Raw genomic sequence first — 26,209 nt, forward strand, 5'->3', positions numbered from 1 at the left:
TTTATTATGCATTAGTATCTTTATCAAGATTATTAGTTTCATTTTTAATTTTTCTTATACTTCTGAACTAAATATAAAAATGTAACACAAATATGTATTTGTTTAGTAAAATGTAATGGCCATATAAAAATATCTGAAAATATAACTTTATATTAGATTTGTATGATTATTACGGTATGGCACAGAATTAGGTTTAATTTCACCCTCAGTTTGTTGCTAGCAATTTAGGTATTTTTACAAAGCAAAAAAAAACATTACCTTTTATTTTTCATTTCATTATTATAAAAGTAGTTGATTATTTTCTCTGCTCCATAAAACTCTGCTGATGCATTATTTATTGTCTGGGTAGCTTTACAATGCACAGATGTTGACCTTTCCTGAGCACTTACACTTAACAACACAGCTGGAAAGGCAGGAAGTTCCCATTGCAATCCTACAATCTGTTTAGGTACTTACACTTTATGCTCCAACCCACCTTTATTATACAATGATCCATCAAAGTAATAGCTTCCAGTATAGAATCCAGTAGCCAGTTCTATTAGATGTCGAGCCCAGGTGTTTCCTGCACCAGGAAAGCTTGCCAAGGCAATAAGTTGTTTAGCACGATTCGGTAAAAACCTCCTGTCCATGCAACGGTTATCTAAAAAACATGATTAAAAGACAATACGTTCTAGCTGATTGCATCTTTTTAAAATAAACATTGAATCAGTAGAAAATTCAGCCATTATATAAATTTTCATAGAAAAACTTCTTATTACAAATAAGTAAAGCAAAATTCTCATTCTGTTACACCTGTATATACTTATTATGAATGTTACAAGAATAGATCAAGTGATCATATACATAATTAATGCATACAATGTAAATGCAATATAGACTAAAGATTATGTGAACTAATTAATGGCACTAAACAACCCCCAATTGGTAACTATTTACAACTAGGCGGTCACTTAATATCCTGTTTAGATAGGCAGAATGCGCTTAACAATGTGCACTGAATGATCTGTAAAAGATCACTCAGTGCGCATAGGCTGCCACTGTTTTCGGCAGCACGAGTCATGTTTACACAAAATAATGCGCTGCTGAGAAAAATGATCTTTTGTGCACCCCAAAAACAGTGGTACTCAGGACAAATTGTACAACACATTGTATAATTCATTTTTTCCAGTTGCCCATATGAAAATTATTTGGAGCCAGAACAACATTTTTATGGGAAAAAGGGATTTTTTATTTTCACGACTCAAGATGCTTACCAGACCACTAAACATATTCCTTTAGGGCTGTGGTTTCCAAAAATTGGTCATTTATTGGCTGGGTTTCCACTGTTTAGACACATCAGGGCCTCTGCAAAAGGTCAATTTTGTCCTGTTACCCTTTTGAAAATGTAAAATTTGGTGCTAAGGCAAAGATTTTATGTGAAAAAGTAAAATTTTAATTTTGTCCTTCCACTTTGGTTTAAACCCTGTGAATCCCCCACATGTTGAATGTGGTTTTGAACACTATGAGGAGTGTGTGATGTAGTCTATAACAAATTAGTTTTGTAAATTTTGTTGTAAAATTTAGAAATTGCTGATAAAATTTTAAACTTTCATATTTCCTATCAAAGAAATTATGTTTCAAAAATTATGCTTATTTGAAGTAGACATGTGTTAAATGTTATGAATTATCTGTTTTGTGTGATATTACTTGCATTCATTTGTGAAAAATGGAAATTTAGTGAAAATGTTGAAAATTTTGCAACTTTTCAAATTTGAGTTTTCATGCCTTTAAATCACAGAGATATGTCACACAAAATACTTAAAAAGTAACATTTCCCACATGTCTACTTTACATAAGCACAATTTTGGGACCAAAGTTTTTTTGTAACAAAGCTACAAGGGTTAACCCCTTAACTCCCAAGGGTGGTTTGCACGTTAATGACCGGGCCAATTTTTGCAATTCTGACCACTGTTTTATGCCCTTAAATCAAAGATGTGTCACACAAAATACTTTTTTGTTAGGGAGTTATAAGGGTTAAAAGCTGACCAGCAATTTCTAATTTTTACAACACCTTTTTTTTAGGGACTACATCACATTTGAAGTCACTTTGAGGGGTCTATATAATAGGAAATACCCAAGTATGACACCATTCTAAAAACTGCACCCCTCAAGGTGCCCAAAACCACATTCAAAAGTTTATTAACCCTTCAGGAATTTGTGGAATGTTTAAAAAAAATGAACATTTAACTTTTTTTTCACAAAAAATTTACTTCAGCTCCAATTTGTTTCATTTTACCAAGGGTAACAGGAAAAATTGGACCCCAAAAGTGGTTGTACAATTTTTTCTGAGTATGCTGATACCCCATATATGGGAGTAAAACACTGTTTGGGTGCATGGCAGAGCTCAGAAGGGAAGGATTGCCATTTGACTTTTCAATGCAAAATTGACTGGAATTGAGATAGGACGCCATGTCACGTTTGGAGAGCCCCTGATGTGCTTAAACATTGAAATTCCCCACAAGTGACACCATTTTGGAAATTAGACCCACTAAGGAACTTATCTAGATGTGTGGTGAGCACTTTGACCCACCAAGTGCTTCACTGAAGTTTAAAATGTAGAGCTGTAAAAATAAAAAATCATATTTTTTCACAAAAATGATCTTTTCGCCCAAATGTTTTATTTCCCAAGGGTAACAGAAGAAATTTGTCCTCAAAAGTTGTTATGCAATTTGTCCTGAGTAGGCTGATACCCCATATGTTGGGGTAAACCACTGTTTGGGCGCATGGCAGAGCTCGAAAGGGAAAGAGCACCATTTGACTTTTCAATGCCAAATTGACTGGAATTGAGATGGGACACCATGTCACGTTTAGAGAGCCCCTGTTGTGTCTAAACATTAAAACCCCCACAAGTGACACCATTTTGGAAAGTAGATCCCTAAGGAACTTATCTAGATGTGTTGTGAGAACTATGAATTCCCAAGTGTTTCACTACAGTTTATAAAGCAGAGCCGTGAAAATAAAAAATCATTTTTTCCCACAAAAAGCCCCCAAATTTTTATTTTTCCAAGGGTAACAGCAGAAATTGGTCCACAAAAGTTGTTGTCCAATTTGTCCTGAGTATGCTGATACCCCATATGTTAGGGTAAACCCATGTTTTGGCGCACAGGAGAGCTAGGAAGGGAAGGAGCACTGTGTTACTTTTTCAATGCAGAATTGGCTGGAATTGAGATCGGACGCTATGCCGCGTTTGGATAGCCCCTGATGTGCCTAAACAGTATAAACCCTCTAATTCTAACTGAGCCCTAACCCAAACACACCCCTAACCCTAATCCCAACTCTACCCATAACCCTAACCACACCCCTAACACAAACATGCCCCTAACTCTAATCCCAACCACACTGCTAAACCCAACACACTCCTAACACTAATCCCAACCCTAATCACACCCCTAACTCCAACACACCCCTAACCATAATCCCAACCATAACCACACACCCCTGATACACCCCTAATCCCAACCCTTATCGCAACGATAAATGTAATCCAAACCCTAAACCTAACTTCAGCCCCAATCCTAAGCCTAACTTTAGCCCCAACCATAACTGTAGCCCCAACCATAACTGTAGCCCTAACACTGACTTTAGCTCCAACCCTAACCCTAAACTTTGCCCCAACCCTAAGCCTAACTTTTGCCCCAACCCTAACCTTACCTTTAGCCCCAATCCTAACCCTAACTTTAGCCCCAACCAAAACCCTAAATTTAGTCCCAACCCTAACCCTAACTGTAGCCCCAACCATAACTTTAGCTCCAACCCTAACCCTAACTTTAGCCCCAACCCTAATCCTAACTGTAGCTCCAACCCTAACCCTAACTGTAGCCACAACCCTAACCCTAACTGTAGCCCCAACCCTAACTGTAGCCCCAACCCTAACTGTAGCCCTAACTCTTATATTAGCCCAAATCCTAACCCTAGCTTTATCCCCAACCCTAACCCTAATGGGAAAATGGAAATTAATACATTTTTTTAAAATGTATTATTTTCCCTAACTAAGGGGGTGATAAAGAGGGGTTTGATTTACTTTTATAGTGTTTTTTAGCGGATTTTTATGATTGGCACCTGTCACACACTGCTTTTTTTTGCAAAATATAGTTTTTGTGTCTCCACATTTTCAGAGCTATAATTTTTCCATATTTTGATCCACAGAGTCAGAGTTGACACTTTTTTTGGTATCATTTTCGAGCATGTGACATTTTTTGATCGCTTTTTATTCTGATTTTTGTGAGGCAGACTGACCAAAAAACAGCTATTCAAGAATTTCTTTTGGGGGGGAGCGTTTATACCATTCCACATTTGATAAAATTGATAAAGCCTTTTTATTCTTAGGGTCAGTACGATTACAGCGATACCTCATTTATATCTTTTTTTATGTTTTGGCGCTTTTATACGATAAAAACTATTTTATATAAAAAATAATTATTTTTACATCGCTTTATTCTGAGGACTATAACTTTTTTATTTTTTCGCTTATGATGCTATACGGTGGCTTGTTTTTTGCGGGACAAGATGATTTTTTCCGCGGTACTATGGTTATTTGTATCCGTCTTTTTGATCGTGTGTTATTCCACTTTTTGTTCGACGGTATGATAATAAAGCGTTGTTTTTTGCCTCTTTTTTATGGTGTTAACTGAAGGGGTTAACTAGTGGGACAGGTTTATAGGTCGGGTCGTTACGGATGCCGCGATACTAACTATGTGTACTTTTATTGTTTTTTTTATTTAGATAAAGAAATGTATTTATTGTAACAATATATATATTTTTTCATTATTTAGGAATTGTTTTTTTCTTACACATGTAAATACTCTTTTTTTTACTTTATTACTTTGTCCCAGTGTGGGACATCACAGTATAGTGTCAGATCGTTGATCTGACACTTTGCAAAGCACGGTGTCAGATTAGCGATCTGACAGACAGTGTTCCAGGCTTGCTGGCGCCTGCTCTGAGCAGGCGCTTGCAAGCCACCTCCCTGGAGGACCAGGAAGGAGCCCCACGGTTATTTTGGATCCAGGGCCTGCAGGCAGGAGGACGTAGGAGACCCTCTTAACAATGCGATCACATGTTTGATCGCAGTGTTCCGGGTGTTAATGTGCCGGGTGCAGCCCGTGACATAGTACCGGATGTCAGCTGTAGTAATAAGCTGACACCCGGCAACGATCGTCTGCGCTCCCCTCGACAGCGCAGACGATTGCCTATGAGATACTATCCCGTCCCTTGGAATTAAGTCCCAGGTCACCTCGATGAGATAGTACATCATATGGGATTAAAGGGTTAAAAGTTGACCAGCGATTTCTCATTTTTACAACACCATTTTTATTTTAGGGACCACATCACATTTAAAGTCACTTTGAGGGGTCTATATGGCTATATTTAACTTTTTTCGAAAAAAAATTACTTCAGATAAAATTTATTTTATTTTACCAATGGTAACAGGAGAAATTGGACCCCAAAATTTCTCCTGAGTACACAGATACCCAATATGTGGGCGGGAACCACTGTTTGGGCGCATGGCTGAGCTCGGAAGGGAAGGAGCGCCGTTTGACTTTTCAATGCAAAATTGTCTGGCATTGAGATAGGATGCCATGTCGCATTTGAAAATCCCCTGATGTGTCTAAACAGTGGAAACCCCCACAAGTGACACCATTTTGGAAAGTAGACCCCCTAAGGAACTTATCTAGAAGTGTGGTGAGCACTTTGACCCCCCAAGTGCTTCACAGAAGTTTATAATGTAGAGCCGTAAAAATAAAAAAATCATATTTTTTTCACAAAAATCATCTTTTCGCTCCCAATTTTTTATTTTCCCAAGGATATCAGAAGAAATTGGACCTAAGTACGCTGATACCCTATATGTGGGGGTAAACCACTGTTTGGGCGCATGGCAGAGCTCGGAAAGGAAGGAGTGCCGTTTAACTTTTCAATGCAAAATTGGCTGGAATTGAGATTGGACGCCATGTCACGTTTGGAGAGCTCCTGATGTGCCTAAACAGTGGAAACCCCCCACAAGTGACACCATTTTTGAAAGTAGACTCCCTAAGGAACTTATCTAGATTTCTTCTAAGCACTTTGAACCCCCAAGTGCTTCACATTAGTTTATAATGTAGAGCCATAAAAATAAAAAATAATATTTTTTCATAAAAATGATCTTTTTGCCCGAAGTTTTGTATTTTCCCAAGGGTAACAGGACAAATTGGACCCAAAAAGTTGTCCAATTTGTCCTGAGTATGCTGATGCCCCATATGTGGGGAAGGAACAACCGTTTGGGTGCATGGCAAAGCTCGGAAGGGAAGGAGCGTCATTTGGAATGCAGACTTAGATGGAAATGTCTGCAGGCGTCACGTTGCATTTGCAGAGCCTCTGATGTACCTAAACAGTAGAAACCCCCCACAATTGACCCCATATTGGAAACTAGACCCCCCAAGGAACTTATCTAGATGTGTTGTAAGAACTTTGAACCCTCAAGTGTTTCACTAAACTTTATAACGCAGAGCCATGAACATAAAAATTTATTTTTTTCCCACAAAAATTATTTTTTTGCCCCCCAATTTTTATTTTCCCAAAGGTAACAGGAGAAATTGGACAACAAAAGTTGTTGACCTATTTGTCATGAGTATGCTGATTCCCCATATGTGGGAGTAAACCAGTGTTTGGGAGCTTGAAAGGGAAGGAGCACTGTTTTACTTTTTCAAAGCAGAAATAGCTGGAATTGAGATCGGACGCCATGTCGTGTTTGGAGAGCCCCTGATGTAGCTAAACAGTGGAAACCCCCCAATTCTAACTCTAACCCTAACCCGAACACACCCCTAACCCAAATCCCAACCCTAACCATAACCCTAACCACACCCCTAACTCAAACACGCCCCTAACCCTAATCCCAACCCTAACCACACCCCTAACCCCAACACATCCCTAACCCCAACACACCCCTTACCCTAATCCCAACCCTAACCCTAACCTTAACCACACCCCTAACTCTGACACACCCCTAATCCCAACCCTAATCGCAACCGTAAACATAATCCAAACCCTAACGCCATCTCTAGCCCCAAACCTAACCCTAACTTTAGCCCCAATCCTAACCCTACGTTTAGCCCAACCCTAACTTTAGCCCTAACCCTAATGGGAAATTAGAAATAAATATTTTATTTTATTATTTTTCCCTAACTAAGGGAGTGATAAAGGGGGGTTTGATTTACTATTTATAGTGAGTTTTTGTTTGGCAGCTGTCAGACACTTTTTATTGCAAAAAATAGTTTTTGCATCACCACATTTTGAAAGCTATCATTTTTCCATATTTTGGCCCACAGAGTCATGTGAGGTCTTGTTTTTTGCGGGACGAGTTAACATTTTTATTGGTAGCATTTTTGGGCACATGACATTTTTTGATCACTTTTCATTTTCTGGGAGGCAGAATGAACAAAAAACAGCAATTCATGAATTTCTTTTGGGTGGGCGTTTACAACGTTCCGCTTGTGGTAAAATTGATAGCGCAGTTTTAATCTTCAGGTTAGTATGATTACAGTGATACATCATTTATATCATTTTTTATGTTTTGGCGCTTTTTAACAATAAAAACTATTTTATAGAAAAAATAATTATTTTTGCATCGCTTTATTCTGAGGGCTATAACTTTTTTATTTTTTGCTGATGATGCTCTTTTTGACAAGATGATGTTTTCATCGGTACCATGTTTATTTATATCCATCTTTTTGATCACGTGTTTTTCTACTTTTTGTTCGGCGGTATGATGATAAAGCATTGTTTTTTGCCTCGTTTTTTATTTATTTTTTATGGTGTTCACTGAAGGGGTTAACTAGTGGGAAAGTTTTATAAGTCGAGTCGTTATAGATGCGGTGATACTAAATATCTGTACTTTTTTGTTTTTTTTATTATTTGCATAAAGAAATGTATTTTTTTGGAAAAAAATGTATTTTATTTTTTTTCTTTATTTAGGAATTTTTTAAATATTTTTACACATGTTATTTTTCTTTTAACCTTTTTACATTGTCCCAGGGTGGGACATGACTGTATAAAGTCAGATCACTGATCTGACACTTTGAAGAGCACTGTGTTAGATCAGCGATCTGACAGGCAGTGTAGGAGGCTTCTTAGCACCTGCTCTCAGCAGGCACTGGCAAGCTACCTCCTTGCAGGACCCGGAAGGACCTCGCATCCATCTTGGATCCATGGGCCTGCAGAGGGGGACCCTCAGAACAACACAATCACATTGCTTTGTTCTGAGGGTTTCAGGGAAGCATGCAGGGAGCCCCCTCCTTGTGCGATGCTTCCCTATGCCACTGGAACACTGTGACCTTGTTTGATCACAGTGTTCCAGGGGTGACCACTCCTTGCACATAGTGCCGGGTGCCAGCTGATACCTGGCCGCGATTCTCCGTGCTTGCCCCATGAGTGCGGTTGATTGTTTGAATGTTTTCCTGCATTATTATTATACTAATTTTATACCCACCTTATTTGTTTTAACTTTAGAGCCACCTCCTCCCATGCCTTGATGCTCCCAGCATCTAGACATGGGACATGAATTTAATATCATATAAAGAGATATACACCAATTATTTGTAGGCAGAAAACATATTTAGCTCAAAATGTTAAAAGATCCCATTGGCAGTAACTTACAAGCCATATTGCATCAAGAGTAGAGCCTAAAAAAGTGTCACAAAGATTTTAAAACCTCCAAAGAACTAATCACAGTGGAAAGCATCTCCACCGTCCAACCAAGCACTAAATATACTAGTTCAACATTTTCTTCTACCTTTTTCTTACACACTTCTCCCTCTCCTAAATCTCTTCCTCAAACATACATTTACTATCACATGCACGGTGGAATAACTTGAAGATCATGGGCCCTGATGCAAATTCTCCAAGGGTCTTTAATAGTATTAATCTTTTCACATGGACTTTTTGGCCAATTAGGCTCTGAGGCTTTGTAACACCCCTGCTTAGTGCTCTTACATAGATAGTATTGTCTAATATGCAGTTTAGATTGTCCTACAATATGATTTAATGTTTGAATGTTTATACCTACAACTTTCGGAGCTAAAAGTGGTTGCCTAGTTAATACAAGTTTTCACCAATCCACAGGGTAAGTGATAACTTGTTTAACAGAAGGGTCTGACCACTGTGACTCCTATTGATTGTCAGAATCCCAGATTGAATGAAGAAGCAGTTTGCATGTTTGAATATGCCTCCATTCATTCCTTATTGAAGTTTAGAGTGCCGTGCTAGGCTTTTTCTGGTAGCCCTGTAGAAAATGAATGGACAAGCAGTTGGGGGTCCAACCTGCTGCACCATTGTGTAATGGGGATAAAAGTTTCCCATTGAGGTTGAAGATAGTCCAATCTGCTGATCGGTGCGAGGCCTAGCGGTTGCATAACTTGCTTTCACTGGACAACTCCTAAAACCACATTTGAGTCATAGGATTAATGTTGCTGTAGATTTTATATGAGTTTCCCATCTTCATCTGTATGTTAACAGTGTAAGGGACATGATTTTGTGTCACTCATTTATGATTAGTTAAGTTTTTGATAACAGGAGCACTGTGCAATATGTTAGGAAGGCTTTACTTACAAAGAGACAGCATTTCAAAACAGAAGAAAACCTGCAATATTTATATATTAGCAAGTATTAAAAAAATCACTAACATAATTTTTAAAATACTTATAAAGTAGCCAATATCTTTAATAAAATAGTAATAAAAAAGTTATTTCTTTGTTGCAATGCCCTTAAAGGCAGTACAGAAATATTTTCTCAAAAGTGTAAAAAAAAAACACCAAAGTGCTAGACCTAAGCACTCCAGGCACCATAATGACCCATTATATTAAGAAAGATTTACTGGGATGCATCTGCGGGCCTACCTTGCACTTGTGTTTGATACACTATGAAGTAATCTGGTGTGCCACAGCTCTCAAACTCCTCTCCTGAACATTTCTGAGCACACAGCTGCTCATCTTCTCGCTCATGAAGTGTGAAATAAGTTGTGGGGAAAGCACAGTGACAGGTTGTTCCTGCAAGTACTGCCAATGGATATTCCTGTGGGAAGTCAATGAGAACAGTAAGTTAGTGTAATGGAAGAGGAACACAGAATGTCATATATTTCCACTGATGTGACTCAATCTTTCACATTCTCTCTTCAAACAGAAACATTTAATTAAATGCGAGAAAAACAGATTCTACATGAATTATATTATTTTAGCTTTAAAGTTTTTAAACTCATTTTAGCAGAACCCCAAAGCCAATCAATATCCACACAAGTTCATTCATTTATTCTATTTTTTTAAAATATTTTTTTATACAATTTAGAATGGCAGAAATTTTATCTATCAATAAAAGGCATCTCAAATAGATTTTGCAAAGATGTATACCGATTCACTAATTATTTTTCTGATTCCATTGTCATTAGTAGTGATGACAGAGCACTTAAATGTTCGGATGCTCGTTACTCAATCCAAGCAATTCCTAATGCACGGATGCTCGTTTCAAGTAACAAGTATAATGGGAGCCAATTGGAAATCCATGCATTTTTTCTGCAGACCAGACAAGGAGGTCTTGGGGGTAGTGAAAATGTTGAAATGGACAGAAAAAGTGCTAAATGTAAGGAGAACAGTTTGAGGAAGACTTCAGGAAGCATCTCTGACTCCCAGATCCCAGCTGAGAACCATAGTAAAACAATTTTACTCCACTTTAAGGACTGACAATTAAACTTTCAAAATCAAAGAGAAATTGGAGGTTACAGAGAAAAAAATGTTAAGACACATTTGTATAATGACTATTATATAAGGCAACATGTAAAAAGGATTTTAAAAAAATAATTAAACTAAACCAAAATTACATTTTTATTAAAAAAATATTTTTTGGACTATAAGAAGCACTTTTTCCCCAAAAGATTTTTTGGGAAAATGGGGGTACATCTTATAGTCGGAAAATATAGTTACAAGTAGTGTGGTGGCAGCAGGAGTTGTGTGATTCTGCTGCGGTCCCAGTCCGATGCTACAGGGCGATGATCACACTCCCTTCCCAGGCTGATGCGGCAGTGCTCTGTGGTGCGGGGGTCTCCACCGACATTTGTGATGTGGTGGCCTCTGGAAAAATGGCCTTCTGAGGCGGTGTATGCTCAGATTGAGATCTTGGCAACGAGATCTTGTCCTGAGATTTTGGCACCGAGATCTCTTTGTCGAGATCTCAATCTGCTGCGATGCGGTGCCATCTGGGAAAATGGCAGCCAAGATCTCAATCTGAGCATGCACTGCCCAGGGCAGCCATTTTCCCAGAGGCAATCACATCACAGCAATGGATGTGTGGGTGCCTCTGGGATTTCACAAAATGCCGGCAGAATCCCCCCACACCACAGACCACTGAACCAGGGCAGCCATTTTCCAGAGGCCACTGCAACGCAGCAATGGATGTGCAAGGGTCTCCGAGCTTTCACAAAATGCCGGTGCAGCCCCTGCACCACAGAGCACCACCAAGCCAGCCACAGCAGTCTGGGAAAGGAGTCATATCACCGGACCACAGAACACCCCCAGTGACCATGCTCCACCAGCGCTGCTGATTGCCCCCGGTAAGCTGAATTCAGACTGTAAGACGGATCCCCCATTTGACATATTTTTTCCCAATTTTCCTTCTGAAAATTTGGGGTGCGTCTTATGGTCTGAGGTGTCTTATGGTCCGAAAAATACGGTACTTTATGAAGGAAGCAAGATGTGCCAAAATTTAGATGAAAGAGGGACTCAGATACACTCTATATCAGACATAAAGAAGGGATTCCTACATATTCTGTTCAAATTGTCATGTAGTGGTACACCTAGTCTCATAAAGACTATGCACTAAGTGCAAAGCCTGCCAACAATTACAAGCAGGGTCATCCATACAGCCTTGAGGGAACCAACTGTAGTACCTCATTCAAATATTGAGAAGAAAGTGTAGTTGTGGAACTCTTACACTCATAAAGGCTCTGCAAAGCCACACAAAAATTACAAGCAGGGTTATCCATAGACCCTTGACTGGAGGGTCTCATTCAAATATTGAAGATTAAAAACACTTTATGTGCTGCTGTCATTTGGTGGTGTGGAAAAGTCAAGGATAATCCAGGCTTTATTCACTGTTATCAGAGTGAGCTTGTCAGTATTTTCTGTTGACAGACAAAAGCACCTGCCTGTTATGACCACCCGACAAACCCACTCAGACAAGACGCTAATGGCTAGGCAGCACAACACCTCCAAAGCAGAGAGTGACAGCTTATGTCAGGTGTACGGCTTTGAGATCCAATAGCTGAAGGTCGCAAAGGAATTGTGGAGAATGCTGGTTTTATGGCCATGTATTGCTTGACCATCTTTAAAAACTTCAAGCAGATGGTGTGATTTACATGTAAGTGTTATATTTTATTTTAGCCCGTTTTCTGCTTGATATATGTTTGGGAGGGTTATACCCAATTGCTTGGCTATATATAAGGGACAATGCTCTATCTACAATAACATGTATCTATAGTCACCACCTGTATTTGTAAGACTCAGTCTGCATATGTACCTAGCAGCCTCTGATTTATTATATAATTTTTGTATTTAATTGTGTTTTAATTAAGTAAGTCTATTTTATGGGTATATATACTTGGTAGTTTTTTTGTCCTTCCCTTCTTTTTTGTTTGGTGTGCCTGGTATGTGTCTGCCATGGCTTCTCTTTTGTTGGGCAAGAAATCTTGCGCCCTGCTGCTAGCATTGTCTGATGGGAATTTTTTCAACATGTTTTCCACAATCACAATGACCTTCTGGTATAGCACCATTTTAGTAGACTTCTCTTCTTGAAGGAGTTTCTCCTTGTAGTGTGAGTCTAGCAGGGTGAGCAGCCAGTACTTTTTGGAGCAAGATGAATATAACACGAGAGTCATGGAAAAAGCAGTTGTCACGATATATAATGACCCAACAGGGGGTCGGACAGTGGACGCCACACCACACTCAAAAGGATGGAATAGGGGAGAGGAAGGCCCTACTGATAGGGAATGAGGAATGGATACCTCCTAAGCTCCAACCTGAGCCTGTCCCTTTACACCCCTAATGCCGTGAGCGGGTTCTTCCTCCAACCACCGTCACAAAACTCGTCCCTCGCTGTCACCTCGCACTGCCCTGGCTAGTGCACTGGCTGGTAAGAGCGCTAGCCTCACTACTTCAGATTGTACAGCACAGGGAATAGTGACAAACACGAGACAGACAAGGTAAAAACACCCACACTTAGCTTCCAGACTCCATTGCCAACTTCGACACCGCAGAGGACACAAAGGACTTCAAACTCCAGAAGAAGCTGACACTAGAGAGCTGCAACTGCAAGGCTGGTCTCCATAGAATAACTCTATCACCAACAGTTAGCTGATGCATCAGGTGACCATTTAACCACTTAACCCCCAAGGGTGGTTTGCATGTTAATGAACGGGCCAATTTTTACAATTCTGTCCAATGTCCTTTTATGAGGTTATAACTCTGGAACACTTGCATGGATCCCGATGACTCTGATATTGTTTTCTCGTGACATATTGTACTTCATGTTAGTGGAAAAAAAATTGCCATGCCACTACTTGTGCTTATTTGTGAAAAAATGGAAATTTTGCAAAAATTTTGAAAATTTCGCAATTTTCCAACTTTGAATTTTCACGCCTTTAAAGCACAGAGATGTGTCACACAAAATACTTAATAAGTAACATTTCCCACTTGTCTACTTTACATCAGCACAATTTTGTTAGGGAGTTATAAGGGTTAAAAGTTGACCAGCAATTTCTCATTTTTACAACACCAATTTTTTAGAGACCACATCATATTTGAAGTCACTTTGAGGGGTCTATATGATAGAAAATACCTAACTGTGACACCATTCTACAACTGCACCCCTCAAGGTGCTCAAAATAACATTTAAAAAGTTTGTTAACCCTTCAGGTGTTTCACAGGAATTTTTGGAATGTTTTTAAAAAAAATGAACATTTAACTTTTTTCCACAAAAAAATTACTTCATATCCAATTTGTTTTATTTTACTAAGGTTAACATGAGAAATTGGACCCAAAAGTTGATGAACAATTTGTCCTGAGTATGTTGATACCCCATATGTGGGGGTAAACCACTGTTTCAATGCATGGCAGAGCTTGGAAGAGAAGGAGCAATGTTTGACTTTTCAATGCAAAATTGACTGGCATTGAGATACAGTAAGTAGCCATGTCGCGTTTGGAGAGCCCCTGATGTGCCTAAACAGTGAAACCCCCCACAAGTGACACCATTTTGGAAAGCAGACACCTTAAGGAACTTATCTAGATGTGTGGTGAGCACTTTGAACCCCCAAGTGTTTCACAGAAATTTATGATATAGAGCCGTAAAAATAAAAAATCATATTTTTTCACAAAAATGATCTTTTCGCCCCCAAAATTTTATTTTCCCAAGGGTAACAGGAGAAATAGGACACCAAACGTTGTTGTGCAATTTGTCCTGAGTACGCTGATTCCCTATATGTGGGGGTAAACCACTGTTTGGGAGCATGGCAGAGCTCGGAAGGGAAGGAGCGCCATTTGACTTTTCAATGCAAAATTGACTGGAATTGAGATAGGACGGCATGTCAGATTTGGAGAGCCCCTCATATGCCTAAACAGTGGAAACACCCCACAAGTGACACAATTTTGGAAATTAGTCCCCCTAAGGAACTTATTGAGATGTGTTGTGAGAACTTTGAACCCCCAAGTGTTTCACTACAGTTTATAATGTACAGCAGTAAAAATAAAAAACATTTTTTATTCCACAAAAAAGATTTCAAGCCCCCAGTTTTGTATATTCCAAAAAATAACAGGAGAACTTGGACCCCAAAAGTTGTTGTGCAATTTGTCCTGACTATGCTGATGCCCAATATGTGGAGGGACCACCGTTTGGGCACATGGCAGAGCTCAGAAGGGAAGGAGCGCCATTTGGAATGCAGACTTAGATGGAATGGTCTGTGGGAGTCACATTGCGTTTGCATAGCCCCTGATGTACCTAAACAGTAGAAATCCCCCGCAAGTGACCCCATATTGCCAACTAGACCCCCCAAAGAGCGTAACTAGATGTGATGTGAGAACTCTGACCTCTCAAGTGTTTCACTACAGTTTATAACGCAGAGCCGTGAAAATAAAAACATTTTTTTCCCACAAATATGGTTTTTTAGCCCCCCAATTTTTTTTCCCAGGGGTAGCAAGAGAAATTGGACCTCAAAAGTTGTTGTCCAATTTGTCCTGAGTATGCTGAAACTCCATATGATGGGGTATACCCCTGTTTGGGTGTACGGGAGAGCTCAGAAAGGAAGGTGCACTGTTTTACTTTTCCAATGCAAAATTGGCTGGAATTGAGATCGGATGCCATGTCGCATTTGGAGAGTCCCTGATTTGCCTAAACAGTGGAAACCCCCCTATTCTAACTCCAACCCTAACCCCAACACACCCCTAACCCTAATGCCAACCCTAACCATAACCCTAACCACACCCCTAACCCAAACATGCCCCTAACCCTAATCCCAACCCTAACCACACCCCTAACTCCAACACACCCCTAACCCTAATCCCAACCATAACCCTAATGACACCCCTAACCCTGACACACCTCTAACCTTAATCCCAACCCTAATTCTAACCGTAAATGTAATCCAAACCCTAACTTTAGCCCCAATCCTAACCCTAACTTTAGCCCTGACCCTAACTGTATCCCTAACCCTAGCCCTAATGGGAGAAATAGAAATAAATACATTTTTTTAAAATTTTATTATTTTTCCCTAACTAAGGCGGTGATACAGGGGGGTTTGATTTACTATTGATAGCGGGTTTTATAGCAGGTTTTTATGTTTGGCTGCTGTCACACACTAAAAGACGCTTTTTATTGCAAAAAATAGTTTTTGAGTTACCACATTTTCAGAGCTATACGTTTTCCATATTTTGGTCCACAGAGTCATATGAGGACTTGTTTTGTGTGGGACGAGTAGACGTTTTAATTGGTATCATTTTTGAACACATTACATTTTTTGATCGCTTTTTATTCCGATTTATGTTAGGCAGAATGAACAAAAACCAGCAATTCATGCATTTCTTTTGGGGGGGGAGGGCGTTTATACCGTTCCGCGTTTGGTAAAATTGATAAAGCAGTTTTATTCTTCGGGTCAGTATGATTACAGCAATACCACATTTATATATTTTTTTATGTTTTGGCGCTTTTATACAATAAAAACTCTTTTATAGAAAAAATAATTATTTTTGCATCGCTTTATTCTGAGGGCTATAACTTTTTTATTTTTTCACTGATGGAGCTGTATGGTGGCTCATTTTTGTCGGACAAGATGATGTTTACAGCTGTACCATGTTTATTTATATGCGTTTTTTTGATCGCATGTTTTTCCATTTTTTTTGTTCGGCGGTGATAAAGCATTATTTTTTGCCTTGTTTTTTTTTTTTTAATTATTTTTTATTTTATTTTTTTACGGTGTTCACTGAAGGTGTTAACTAGTGGGGCAGTTTTATAGGTCGGGTCGTTATGGATGCAACAATACTAAATATGTGTACTTTTATTTATTTTTTTAATTTACAAAAAGAAATGTATTTATTGGAACAATATATTTTTTTTTCTTTAGTTAGAATTTTTTTTCACATGTTAATTTTTTTTTTACTTTTTTACTTTGCAAATCACTGTTTCAAATCAGCAATCTTACAGGTAGTGCAGAAGGCTTGCTGTTGCCTGCTCTCAGCAGGTGCTTGCAAGCCACCTTCCTGCAGGACCCGGAAGTACCCCCGTGGCCATCTTGGATCTGGGGCCTGCAGGGAGGAGGACAGAGGAAATGCTCGGAACAACGCGATCACATCGCATTGTTCCAAGGGTCTCAGGGAAGCACGCAGGGAGCCCCCTCCCTGCACGATGCTTCCCTATGCCACCGGAATGCTGCTGTGATCATGTTTGATTGCAGTGTTCTGGGGGTTAATGTGTCGGGAGCAGTCCGTGATCGCTCCTGGCACATAGTGCCGGATGTCAGCTGTAATAATCAGCTGAAACCTGGCCGCGATCGGCTGTGCTTCCCCGTGAGCGCGGCTGATCACCTATCACATACTATCCCATCCCTGGGGATTAAGTCCCAGGTCACCTCGACGGGATAGTACGTCAGATGGCAGAAAGGGGTTAAAGGATGGTGTGAGAGGACACCACCCACATCAGCTGATCTAGCAACTCTGTAGTTACAGAAAGCTGCCAGCAAGGAAAACTGAAGTTAACCCTGGCTGGCCTGCAAGGAAAAAAGCTACATTTAAATTATAGTGGAACCAGATATGTCACGCATCTAAAAATGGATCATGACAGCAGTAGTACATAAAGTTGGCAATATGTGCCAAGCTTCCTACAGCAAACACTTCACTGTCTCCACCATGATGACGACTTACATCTCCTCCTCCTTCTCTTTCTCTTCATTCCCCTCCTTAACCCATCCACGTAGGAGATGCCGGACGAAGCTTGTGTGGGTACTAGCTTCTGTTGCGCTAGCAACCAGCTCATGCTTCTTCTCCTCCTCATTGTTACCCAAAAAATGCTGAGCAAATGAAATGAGGCTGGACTAAATAGTATCTCTCTGTCTCATGTCTTCCGCCATTGCTACCAGGTCCGCATGCAAAGATTCATCTTTTATTGTGGTCAGCAAATGTTTAAGTAGGCACAGGAGTGGGATTGTCATGATTATTATGGCTTCATCACTGCTCATCATCTTTGTGGAGTCCTCAAAGTCTTGGAGAACTGCAAAAATGTCAGACAGGCATGTTGGAGCTAGTATCCATCAACTGGTCTCTTCTGCTCACAAAGCCTTGCCAGCATGTGCATCGTGGAGTTCCAGAATGTAGTCAAGTCACAGACTTGGGGTCTGTGTGGCCTGTTGAGGGTCTGTGTGGCCTGCCGGGGGGTCTGTACGGACCTCTGTGCGGGGTCTGTGCGGCCTGCCGGGGGTCTTTGTGTTTGTGTGCAGGCATCGTCCGATGGGACGAGCTATGCCTGCTACAATGGCAGTGATTGACACATTTGCCAATGATGAGACAGTAGTTCTGATACATTTAAGATATCGGATACCGGAATCGGAAGTTCCCATAGTGCAATGATGCACTATAATGGAGTGTGGGCGGTGCATGGGTGGAGACTGCGTGTCTGTGTGTGCGGGCGGGGTCTGTGCATTACCGTAAGGGTCTGTGTGGGCCTGCTGGGGGTCTGTATGTGACAATGGGGGTCTGTGCCGGCTGCCGGGAGTCTTTACGGGCCTGTCAGGGGTTTGTGCGGCCTGCCGGGGGTCCGTGCGGGCCTCTCGGGGGTCTGTGCAGCCTGCCGGCGGTCTCTTTGGGCCTGTCGGGGGTCTGTGCGGCCTGCCAGGGGTCTGTGTGGGCCTGCCGGGGTCTGTACGGGCCTGCCGTAGTCCAATTAACCCCTTTCTGACATCGGACGTACTATCCCGTCCATGTGGGGTGGGCCCCTATGACCATGGACGGGATAGTACGTCCAGCGCAATCGGCGGTGCTCACGGGGGGAGCGCCGCCGATCGCGGCCGGGTGTCAGCTGCCTATCGCAGCTGACATCCGGCACTATGTGCCAGGAGCTGTCACGGACCGCCCCCGGCACATTAACCCCCGGCACACCGCGATCAAAGATGATCGCGATGTGCCGGCGGTACAGGGAAGCTTCCCGCAGGGAGGGGGCTCCCTGCGGGCTTCCCTGAGCCCCCCGCAGCAACGCGATGTGATCGCGTTGCTGCGAGGGTCTCACCTCCCTCCCTGCTCCCTCCAGCCCCGGATCCAAGATGGCCGCGGATCCGGGTCCTGCAGGGAGGGAGGTGGCTTCACAGAGCCTGCTTAGAGCAGGCACTGTGAAGGCTGCAGCGCTGCATGTCAGATCAGTGATCTGACAGAGTGCTGTGCAAACTGTCAGATCACTGATCTGTGATGTCCCCCCCGGGACAAAGTAAAAAAGTTAAAAAAAAAAATTTCAAATGTGTAAAAAAAAAAAAAAAAAAAATTCCAAAATAATGAGAAAAAAAAATAAAAATATTATTCCCATAAATACATTTCTTTATCTAAATAAAAAAAAAAACAATAAAAGTACACATATTTAGTATCGCCGCGTCCGTAACGGCCCGACCTATAAAACTGGCCCACTAGTTAACCCCTTCAGTAAACACCGTAAGAAAAAAAAAAAAAAAACGAGGCAAAAAACAACGCTTTATTATCATACCGCCGAACAAAAAGTGGAATAACACGCGATCAAAAAGACAGATATAAATAACCATGGTACCGCTGAAAACGTCATCTTGTCCCGCAAAAAACGAGCCACCATACAGCATCATCAGCAAAAAAATAAAAAAGTTATAGTCCTGAGAATAAAGCGATGCCAAAATAATGATTTTTTCTATAAAATAGTTTTTATCGTATAAAAGCGCCAAAACATAAAAAAATGATATAAATGAGGTGTCGCTGTAATCGTACTGACCCGAAGAATAAAACTGCTTTATCAATTTTACCAAACGCGGAACGGTATAAACGCCTCCCCCAAAAGAAATTCATGAATTGCTGGTTTTTGGTTATTCTGCCTCACAAAAATCAGAATAAAAAGCGATCAAAAACTGTCACGTGCCCGAAAATGATACCAATAAAAACGTCAACTCGTCCCGCAAAAAACAAGACCTCACATGACTCTGTGGACCAAAATATAGAAAAATTATAGCTCTCAAAATGTGGTAACGCAAAAAATATTTTTTGCAATAAAAAGCGTCTTTCAGTGTGTGACGGCTGCCAATCATAAATACATTTTTTTAATTTTTCCCTAACTAAGGGGGTGATGAAGGGGGGTTTGATTTACTTTTATAGCGGGTTTTTTAGCAGATTTTTATTTCCATTTTCCCATTAGGGCTAGGGTTAGAGTTAGGGCTAGGGTTAGGGCTAGGGTTAGGGCTAGGGTTAGGGTTAGGGCTAGGGCTAGGGTTAGGGCTAGGGTTAGGGCTAGGGTTAGGGTTAGGGCTAGGGTTAGGGCTAGGGTTAGGGCTAGGGTTAGGGTTAGGGCTAGGGTTAGGGTTAGGGCTAGGGTTAGGGTTAGGGCTAGGGTTAGGGCTAGGGCTAGGGTTAGGGCTAGGGTTAGGGTTAGGGCTAGGGTTAGGGCTAGGGTTAGGGCTAGGGTTAGGGCTAGGGTTAGGGTTAGGGCTAGGGTTAGGGCTAGGGCTACAGTTTGGGTTGGGGCTAAAGTTACAGTTAGGGTTTAGATTACATTTACGGTTGGGAATAGGGTTGGGATTAGGGTTAGGGGTGTGTCAAGGTTAGAGGTGTGGTTAGGGTTACTGTTGGGATTAGGGTTAGGGATGTGTTTGGATTAGGGTTTCAGTTATAATTGGGGGGTTTCCACTGTTTAGGTACATCAGGGGCTCTCCAAACGCGACATGGCGTCCGATCTCAATTCCAGCCAATTCTGCGTTGAAAAAGTAAAACAGTGCTTCTTCCCTTCCGAGCTCTCCCGTGTGCCCAAACAGGGGTTTACCCCAACATATGGGGTATCAGTGTACTCAGGACAAATAGGACAACAACTTTTGGGGTCCAATTTCTCCTGTTACCCTTGGGAAAATACAAAACTCGGGGCTAAAACATATTTTTTGTGGGAAAAAAAAGGATTTTTTATTTTCACGGCTCTGCGTTATAAACTGTAGTGAAACACTTGGGGGTTCAAAGTTCTCACAACACATCTAGATTAGTTCCCTGGGGGGTCTAGTTTCCAATATGGGGTCACTTGTGGGGGGTTTCTACTGTTTAGGTACATTAGGGGTTCTGCAAACGCAATGTGACGTCTGCAGACCATTCCATCTAAGTCTGCATTCCAAATGGCGCTCCTTCCCTTCCGAGCTCTGCCATGCGCTCAAACGGTGGTTTCCCCCAACATACGGGGTATCAGCGTACTCAGGACAAATTGGACAACAACTTTTGGGGTCGAATTTCTCCTCTTACCCTCGGGAAAATACAAAACTGGGGGCTAAAAAATAATTTTGGGGGGAAAGATTTTTTTTTTTAATTTTCACGGCTCTGCGTTACAAACTGTAGTGAAACACTTGGGGGTTCAAAGCTATCACAACACATCTAGATGAGTTCCTTAGGGGGTCTAGTTTCCAAAATGGTGTCACTTGTGGGAGGTTTCTACTGTTTAGGTACATTAGGGGCTCTGCAAATGCAATGTGACACCTGCAGACCATTCCATCTAAGTCCTCATTCCAAATGGAGCTCCTTCCTTTCCGAGCCCTGCCATGCGCCCAAACAGTGGTTCCCCCCCACATATGGGGTATCAGCGCACTCAGGACAAATTGGACAACAAATTGTGGGGTCGAATTTCTCCTGTTACCCTCGGGAAAATACAAAACTAGGGGCTAAAAAATAATTTTTGTGGGAAAAAATTTTTGTTTTATTTTTTTGGCTCTCCATTATAAACTTCTGTGAAGCCCTTGGTGGGTCAAAGCGCTCAGCACACATCTAGATAAGTTCCTAAGGGGGTCTGCTTTCCAAAATGGTGTCACTTGTGGGAGGTTTCTACTGTTTAGGTACATTAGGGGCTCTGCAAACGCAATGTGACACCTGCAGACCATTCCATCTAAGTCTGCATTCAAATGGCACTCCTTCCCTTCTGAGCCCTCCCATGTGCCCAAACAGTGGTTCCCCCCACATATGGTGTATCATCGCACTCAGGACAAATTGGGCAACAAATTTTGGGGTCCAATTTCTCCTGTTACCCTCAGGAAAATACAAAACTGGGGGCTAAAAAAATAATTTTTGTGGGAAAAAAATTTTGTTTTATTTTTACGGCTCTGCATTATAAACTTCTGTGAAGCACTTGGTGGGTCAAAGTGCTCACCACACCTCTAGATAAGTTCCTTAGGGGGTCTACTTTCCAAAATGGTGTCATTTGTGGGGGGTTTCAATGTTTAGGCACATCAGTGGCTCTTCAAACGCAACATGGCGTCCCATCTCAATTCCTGTCAATTTTGCTTTGAAAAGTCAAACGGCGCTCCTTCCTTTCCGAGCTCTCCCATCCGCCCAAACAGTGGTTTACCCCCACATATGGGCTATCAGCGTACTCAGGACAAATTGTACAACAACTTTTGGGGTCCAATTTCTTCTCTTACCCTTGGGAAAATAAAAAATTGGGGGCGAAAAGATAATTTTTGTGAAAAAATATGATTTTTTATTTTTACGGTTCTACATTATAAACTTCTGTGAAGCACTTGGTGGGTCAAAGTGCTCACCACACCTCTAGATAAGTTCCTTAGGGGGTCTACTTTTCAAAATGGTGTCACTTGTGGGGGGTTTCAATGTTTAGCCACATCAGGGGCTCTCCAAACGAAACATGGCGTCCCATCTCAATTCCAGTCAATTTTGCATTGAAAAGTCAAATGGCACTCCTTCGCTTCCGAGCTCTGCCATGCGCCCAAACAGTGGTTTACCCCCACATGTGGGGTATTGGCATACTCAGGACAAAATGTACAACAATGTTTGGGGTCCATTTTCTCCTGTTACCCTTGGTAAAATAAAACAAATTGGAGCTGAATTAAATTTTTTGTGAAAAAAAGTTAAATGTTCATTTTTATTTAAACATTCAAAAAATTCCTGTGAAGCACCAGAAGGGTTAATAAACTTCTTGAATATGGTTTTGAGCACCTTAAGGGGTGTAGTTTTTAGAATGGTGTCACACTTGGGTATTTTCTATCATATAGACCCCTCAAAATGACTTCAAATGAGATGTGGTCCCTAAAATAAAATGGTGTTGTAGAAATGAGAAATTGCTGGTCAACTTTTAACCCTTATAACTCCCTAACAAAAAAAAATATTGGTTCCAAAATTGTGCTGATGTAAAGTAGACATGTGGGAAATGTTACTTATTAAGTATTTTGTGTGACATATCTCTGTGATTTAATTGCATAAAAAATCAAAGTTGGAAAATTGCGAAATTTTCATAATTTTCGCCAAATTTCCGTTTTTTTCACAAATAAATGCAGGTACTATCAAAGAATTTTTACCATTGTCATGAAGTACAATATATCACGAGAAAACAATGTCAGAATCACCAGGATCCATTGAAGCGTTCCAGAGTTATAACCTCATAAAGGGACAGTGGTCAGAATTGTAAAAATTGGCCCGGTCATTAACGTGCAAACCACCCTTGGGGGTAATAATGAGTATCACACGACGATCTCCCCTATAGAACAGTGACAACGGGTGATGTCACTGCTCTATAGGACCTTCGGTGACACACTGACAGGAGACAATGGCTCCTGTAGTGCATCACTGAGAGGGTACTATAGTTCAAAGTCTCACTTTAGGGCAATTGCTGCAAGGGAAAATTTCTCACACAGCAATGCCAAAAGTGAGACTAGGGACTATTTTTTATAGCGGCGGAGGAATACAATGCCGAAGGATACCTTCCTCCCGTCATTGTATTCCTGGAGCCCCTAGAGAGCGGTCGCATCAGATGATGCTGCCGTTCTCCATAGGAGATCGTCGTGGGACACTCGTGGATTTCTGCGGATCAGGGAGTATATTGGTTGTTTGTTATTTTAATCTTTTTTAAAGATGACACTGGCTTCGGGGATCTCAAATGAAAAGTGATGGTGACTATGTAATCTATGTTATATGTACTGTATGTCTATATGTATGTATTGTATGTAATGTGTGAATGTATTGTATGCAATGTGTGAATGTATTGTATGCAGTATGTATGTAGTAGGTATGTAGTATGTATGTATGTACAGTGGGGCAAAAAAGTATTTAGTCAGTCAGCAATAGTGCAAGTTCCACCACTTAAAAAGATGAGAGGCGTCTGTAATTTACATCATAGGTAGACCTCAACTATGGGAGACAAACTGAGAAAAAAAAAATCCAGAAAATCACATTGTCTGTTTTTTTAACATTTTATTTGCATATTATGGTGGAAAATAAGTATTTGGTCAGAAACAAACAATCAAGATTTCTGGCTCTCACAGACCTGTAACTTCTTCTTTAAGAGTCTCCTCTTTCCTCCACTCATTACCTGTAGTAATGGCACCTGTTTAAACTTGTTATCAGTATAAAAAGACACCTGTGCACACCCTCAAACAGTCTGACTCCAAACTCCACTATGGTGGAGACCAAAGAGCTGTCAAAGGACACCAGAAACAAAATTGTAGCCCTGCACCAGGCTGGGAAGACTGAATCTGCAATAGCCAACCAGCTTGGAGTGAAGAAATCAACAGTGGGAGCAATAATTAGAAAATGGAAGACATACAAGAACACTGATAATCTCCCTCGATCTGGGGCTCCACGCAAAATCCCACCCCGTGGGGTCAGAATGATCACAAGAACGGTGAGCAAAAATCCCAGAACCATGCGGGGGGACCTAGTGAATGAACTGCAGAGAGCTGGGACCAATGTAACAAGGCCTACCATAAGTAACACACTACGCCACCATGGACTCAGATCCTGCAGTGCCAGACGTGTCCCACTGCTTAAGCCAGTACATGTCCGGGCCCGTCTGAAGTTTGCTAGAGAGCATTTGGATGATCCAGAGGAGTTTTGGGAGAATGTCCTATGGTCTGATGAAACCAAACTGGAACTGTTTGGTAGAAACACAACTTGTCGTGTTTGGAGGAAAAAGAATACTGAGTTGCATCCATCAAACACCATACCTACTGTAAAGCATGGTGGTGGAAACATCATGCTTTGGGGCTGTTTCTCTGCAAAGGGGCCAGGATGACTGATCCGGGTACATGAAAGAATGAATGGGGCCATGTATCGTGAGATTTTGAGTGCAAACCTCCTTCCATCAGCAAGGGCATTGAAGATGAAACGTGGCTGGGTCTTTCAACATGACAATGATCCAAAGCACACCGCCAGGGCAACGAAGGAGTGGCTTCGTAAGAAGCATTTCAAGGTCCTGGAGTGGCCTAGCCAGTCTCCAGATCTCAACCCCATAGAAAACCTTTGGAGGGAGTTGAAAGTCGGTGTTGCCAAGCGAAAAGCCAAAAACATCACTGCTCTAGAGGAGATCTGCATGGAGGAATGGGCCAACATACCAACAACAGTGTGTGGCAACCTTGTGAAGACTTACAGAAAACGTTTGACCTCTGTCATTGCAAACAAAGGATATATTACAAAGTATTGAGATAAAATTTTGTTTCTGACCAAATACTTATTTTCCACCATAATATGCAAATAAAATGTTAAAAAAACAGACAATGTGATTTTCTGGATTTTTTTTTCTCAGTTTGTCTCCCATAGTTGAGGTCTACCTATGATGTAAATTACAGACGCCTCTCATCTTTTTAAGTGGTGGAACTTGCACTATTGCTGACTGACTAAATACTTTTTTGCCCCACTGTATGTATGTATGTGTGTAGTATGTATGTAGTATACATGTAGTATGTATGTATGTAGTATGTATGTATGTAGTATGTTGTACTGTATGTATGTAGTATGTATGTTGTATGCATGTAGTATGTATGAATGTATTGTATGTAGTATGTATGTAGTATGTACAGTATGTATGTATGTAGTATGTATGTAGTATGCATGTAGTAGTATGTATGTATGTATGTAGTATGTATGTAGTATGTATGTAGTATGTTGTGTGTAGTATGTATGTTGTATGTAGTATTAATGTAGTATGTATGTAGTATTTTTGTAGTATGTATGCATGTATGTAGTATGTATGTAGTATGTATGTAGTATGTATGTAGTATATAGCATGTTTGTAGTATGTATGTAGTATGTATGTATTGTAGGGATTGTACTCGCTCAGGTGCGGCGGATGACACTCTGGAGGAACGTTTCGTTAAAAGTTCACAGGTTTATTGCTCCATAAACCACATAGCAACAGGAACAACAGGTAAACAGTCTTACTTCAGACAGTTGAATCCTCAATGTCCATATTAGAGCTCCGCTCTCTCTCAGACCTGTAGGCATACAGGCTGTGTCATGTCCAGCACGTAGGCTCTACAGCCTAAATATGATCTCTGTGTGCTGTTCAGGACGTCTGTCCCCACTTGGAACCGTCCAACACACAGGCCACTCTGCAGTGTCCAGCCAGGACACATGGAAGTCTGTCCACTCTTGCAGACTCCCAAACACACTCTCCACATGGGCTACACACACCTCTTTAC

General features: G+C 41.0%; 1 protein-coding gene across 1 annotated transcript in view; it reads right to left on the reverse strand.

Moving 5' to 3' along the window:
- WSCD2 (WSC domain containing 2) overlaps positions 1-26,209 on the reverse strand; it is a 762,862-nt gene that overhangs the window by 147,311 nt on the left and 589,342 nt on the right. Inside the window, exons 7-8 of the mRNA XM_069754742.1 lie at positions 9,906-10,080; positions 476-640 (exon numbers count right to left, since the gene is read on the reverse strand). Coding sequence (XP_069610843.1) covers positions 476-640; positions 9,906-10,080 — 340 coding nt within the window. The remainder of the gene's footprint in view (positions 1-475; positions 641-9,905; positions 10,081-26,209) is intronic.

This window comes from Ranitomeya imitator, chromosome 1 (assembly GCF_032444005.1).
Source record: "Ranitomeya imitator isolate aRanImi1 chromosome 1, aRanImi1.pri, whole genome shotgun sequence".
Taxonomy (NCBI): domain Eukaryota; kingdom Metazoa; phylum Chordata; class Amphibia; order Anura; family Dendrobatidae; genus Ranitomeya; species Ranitomeya imitator.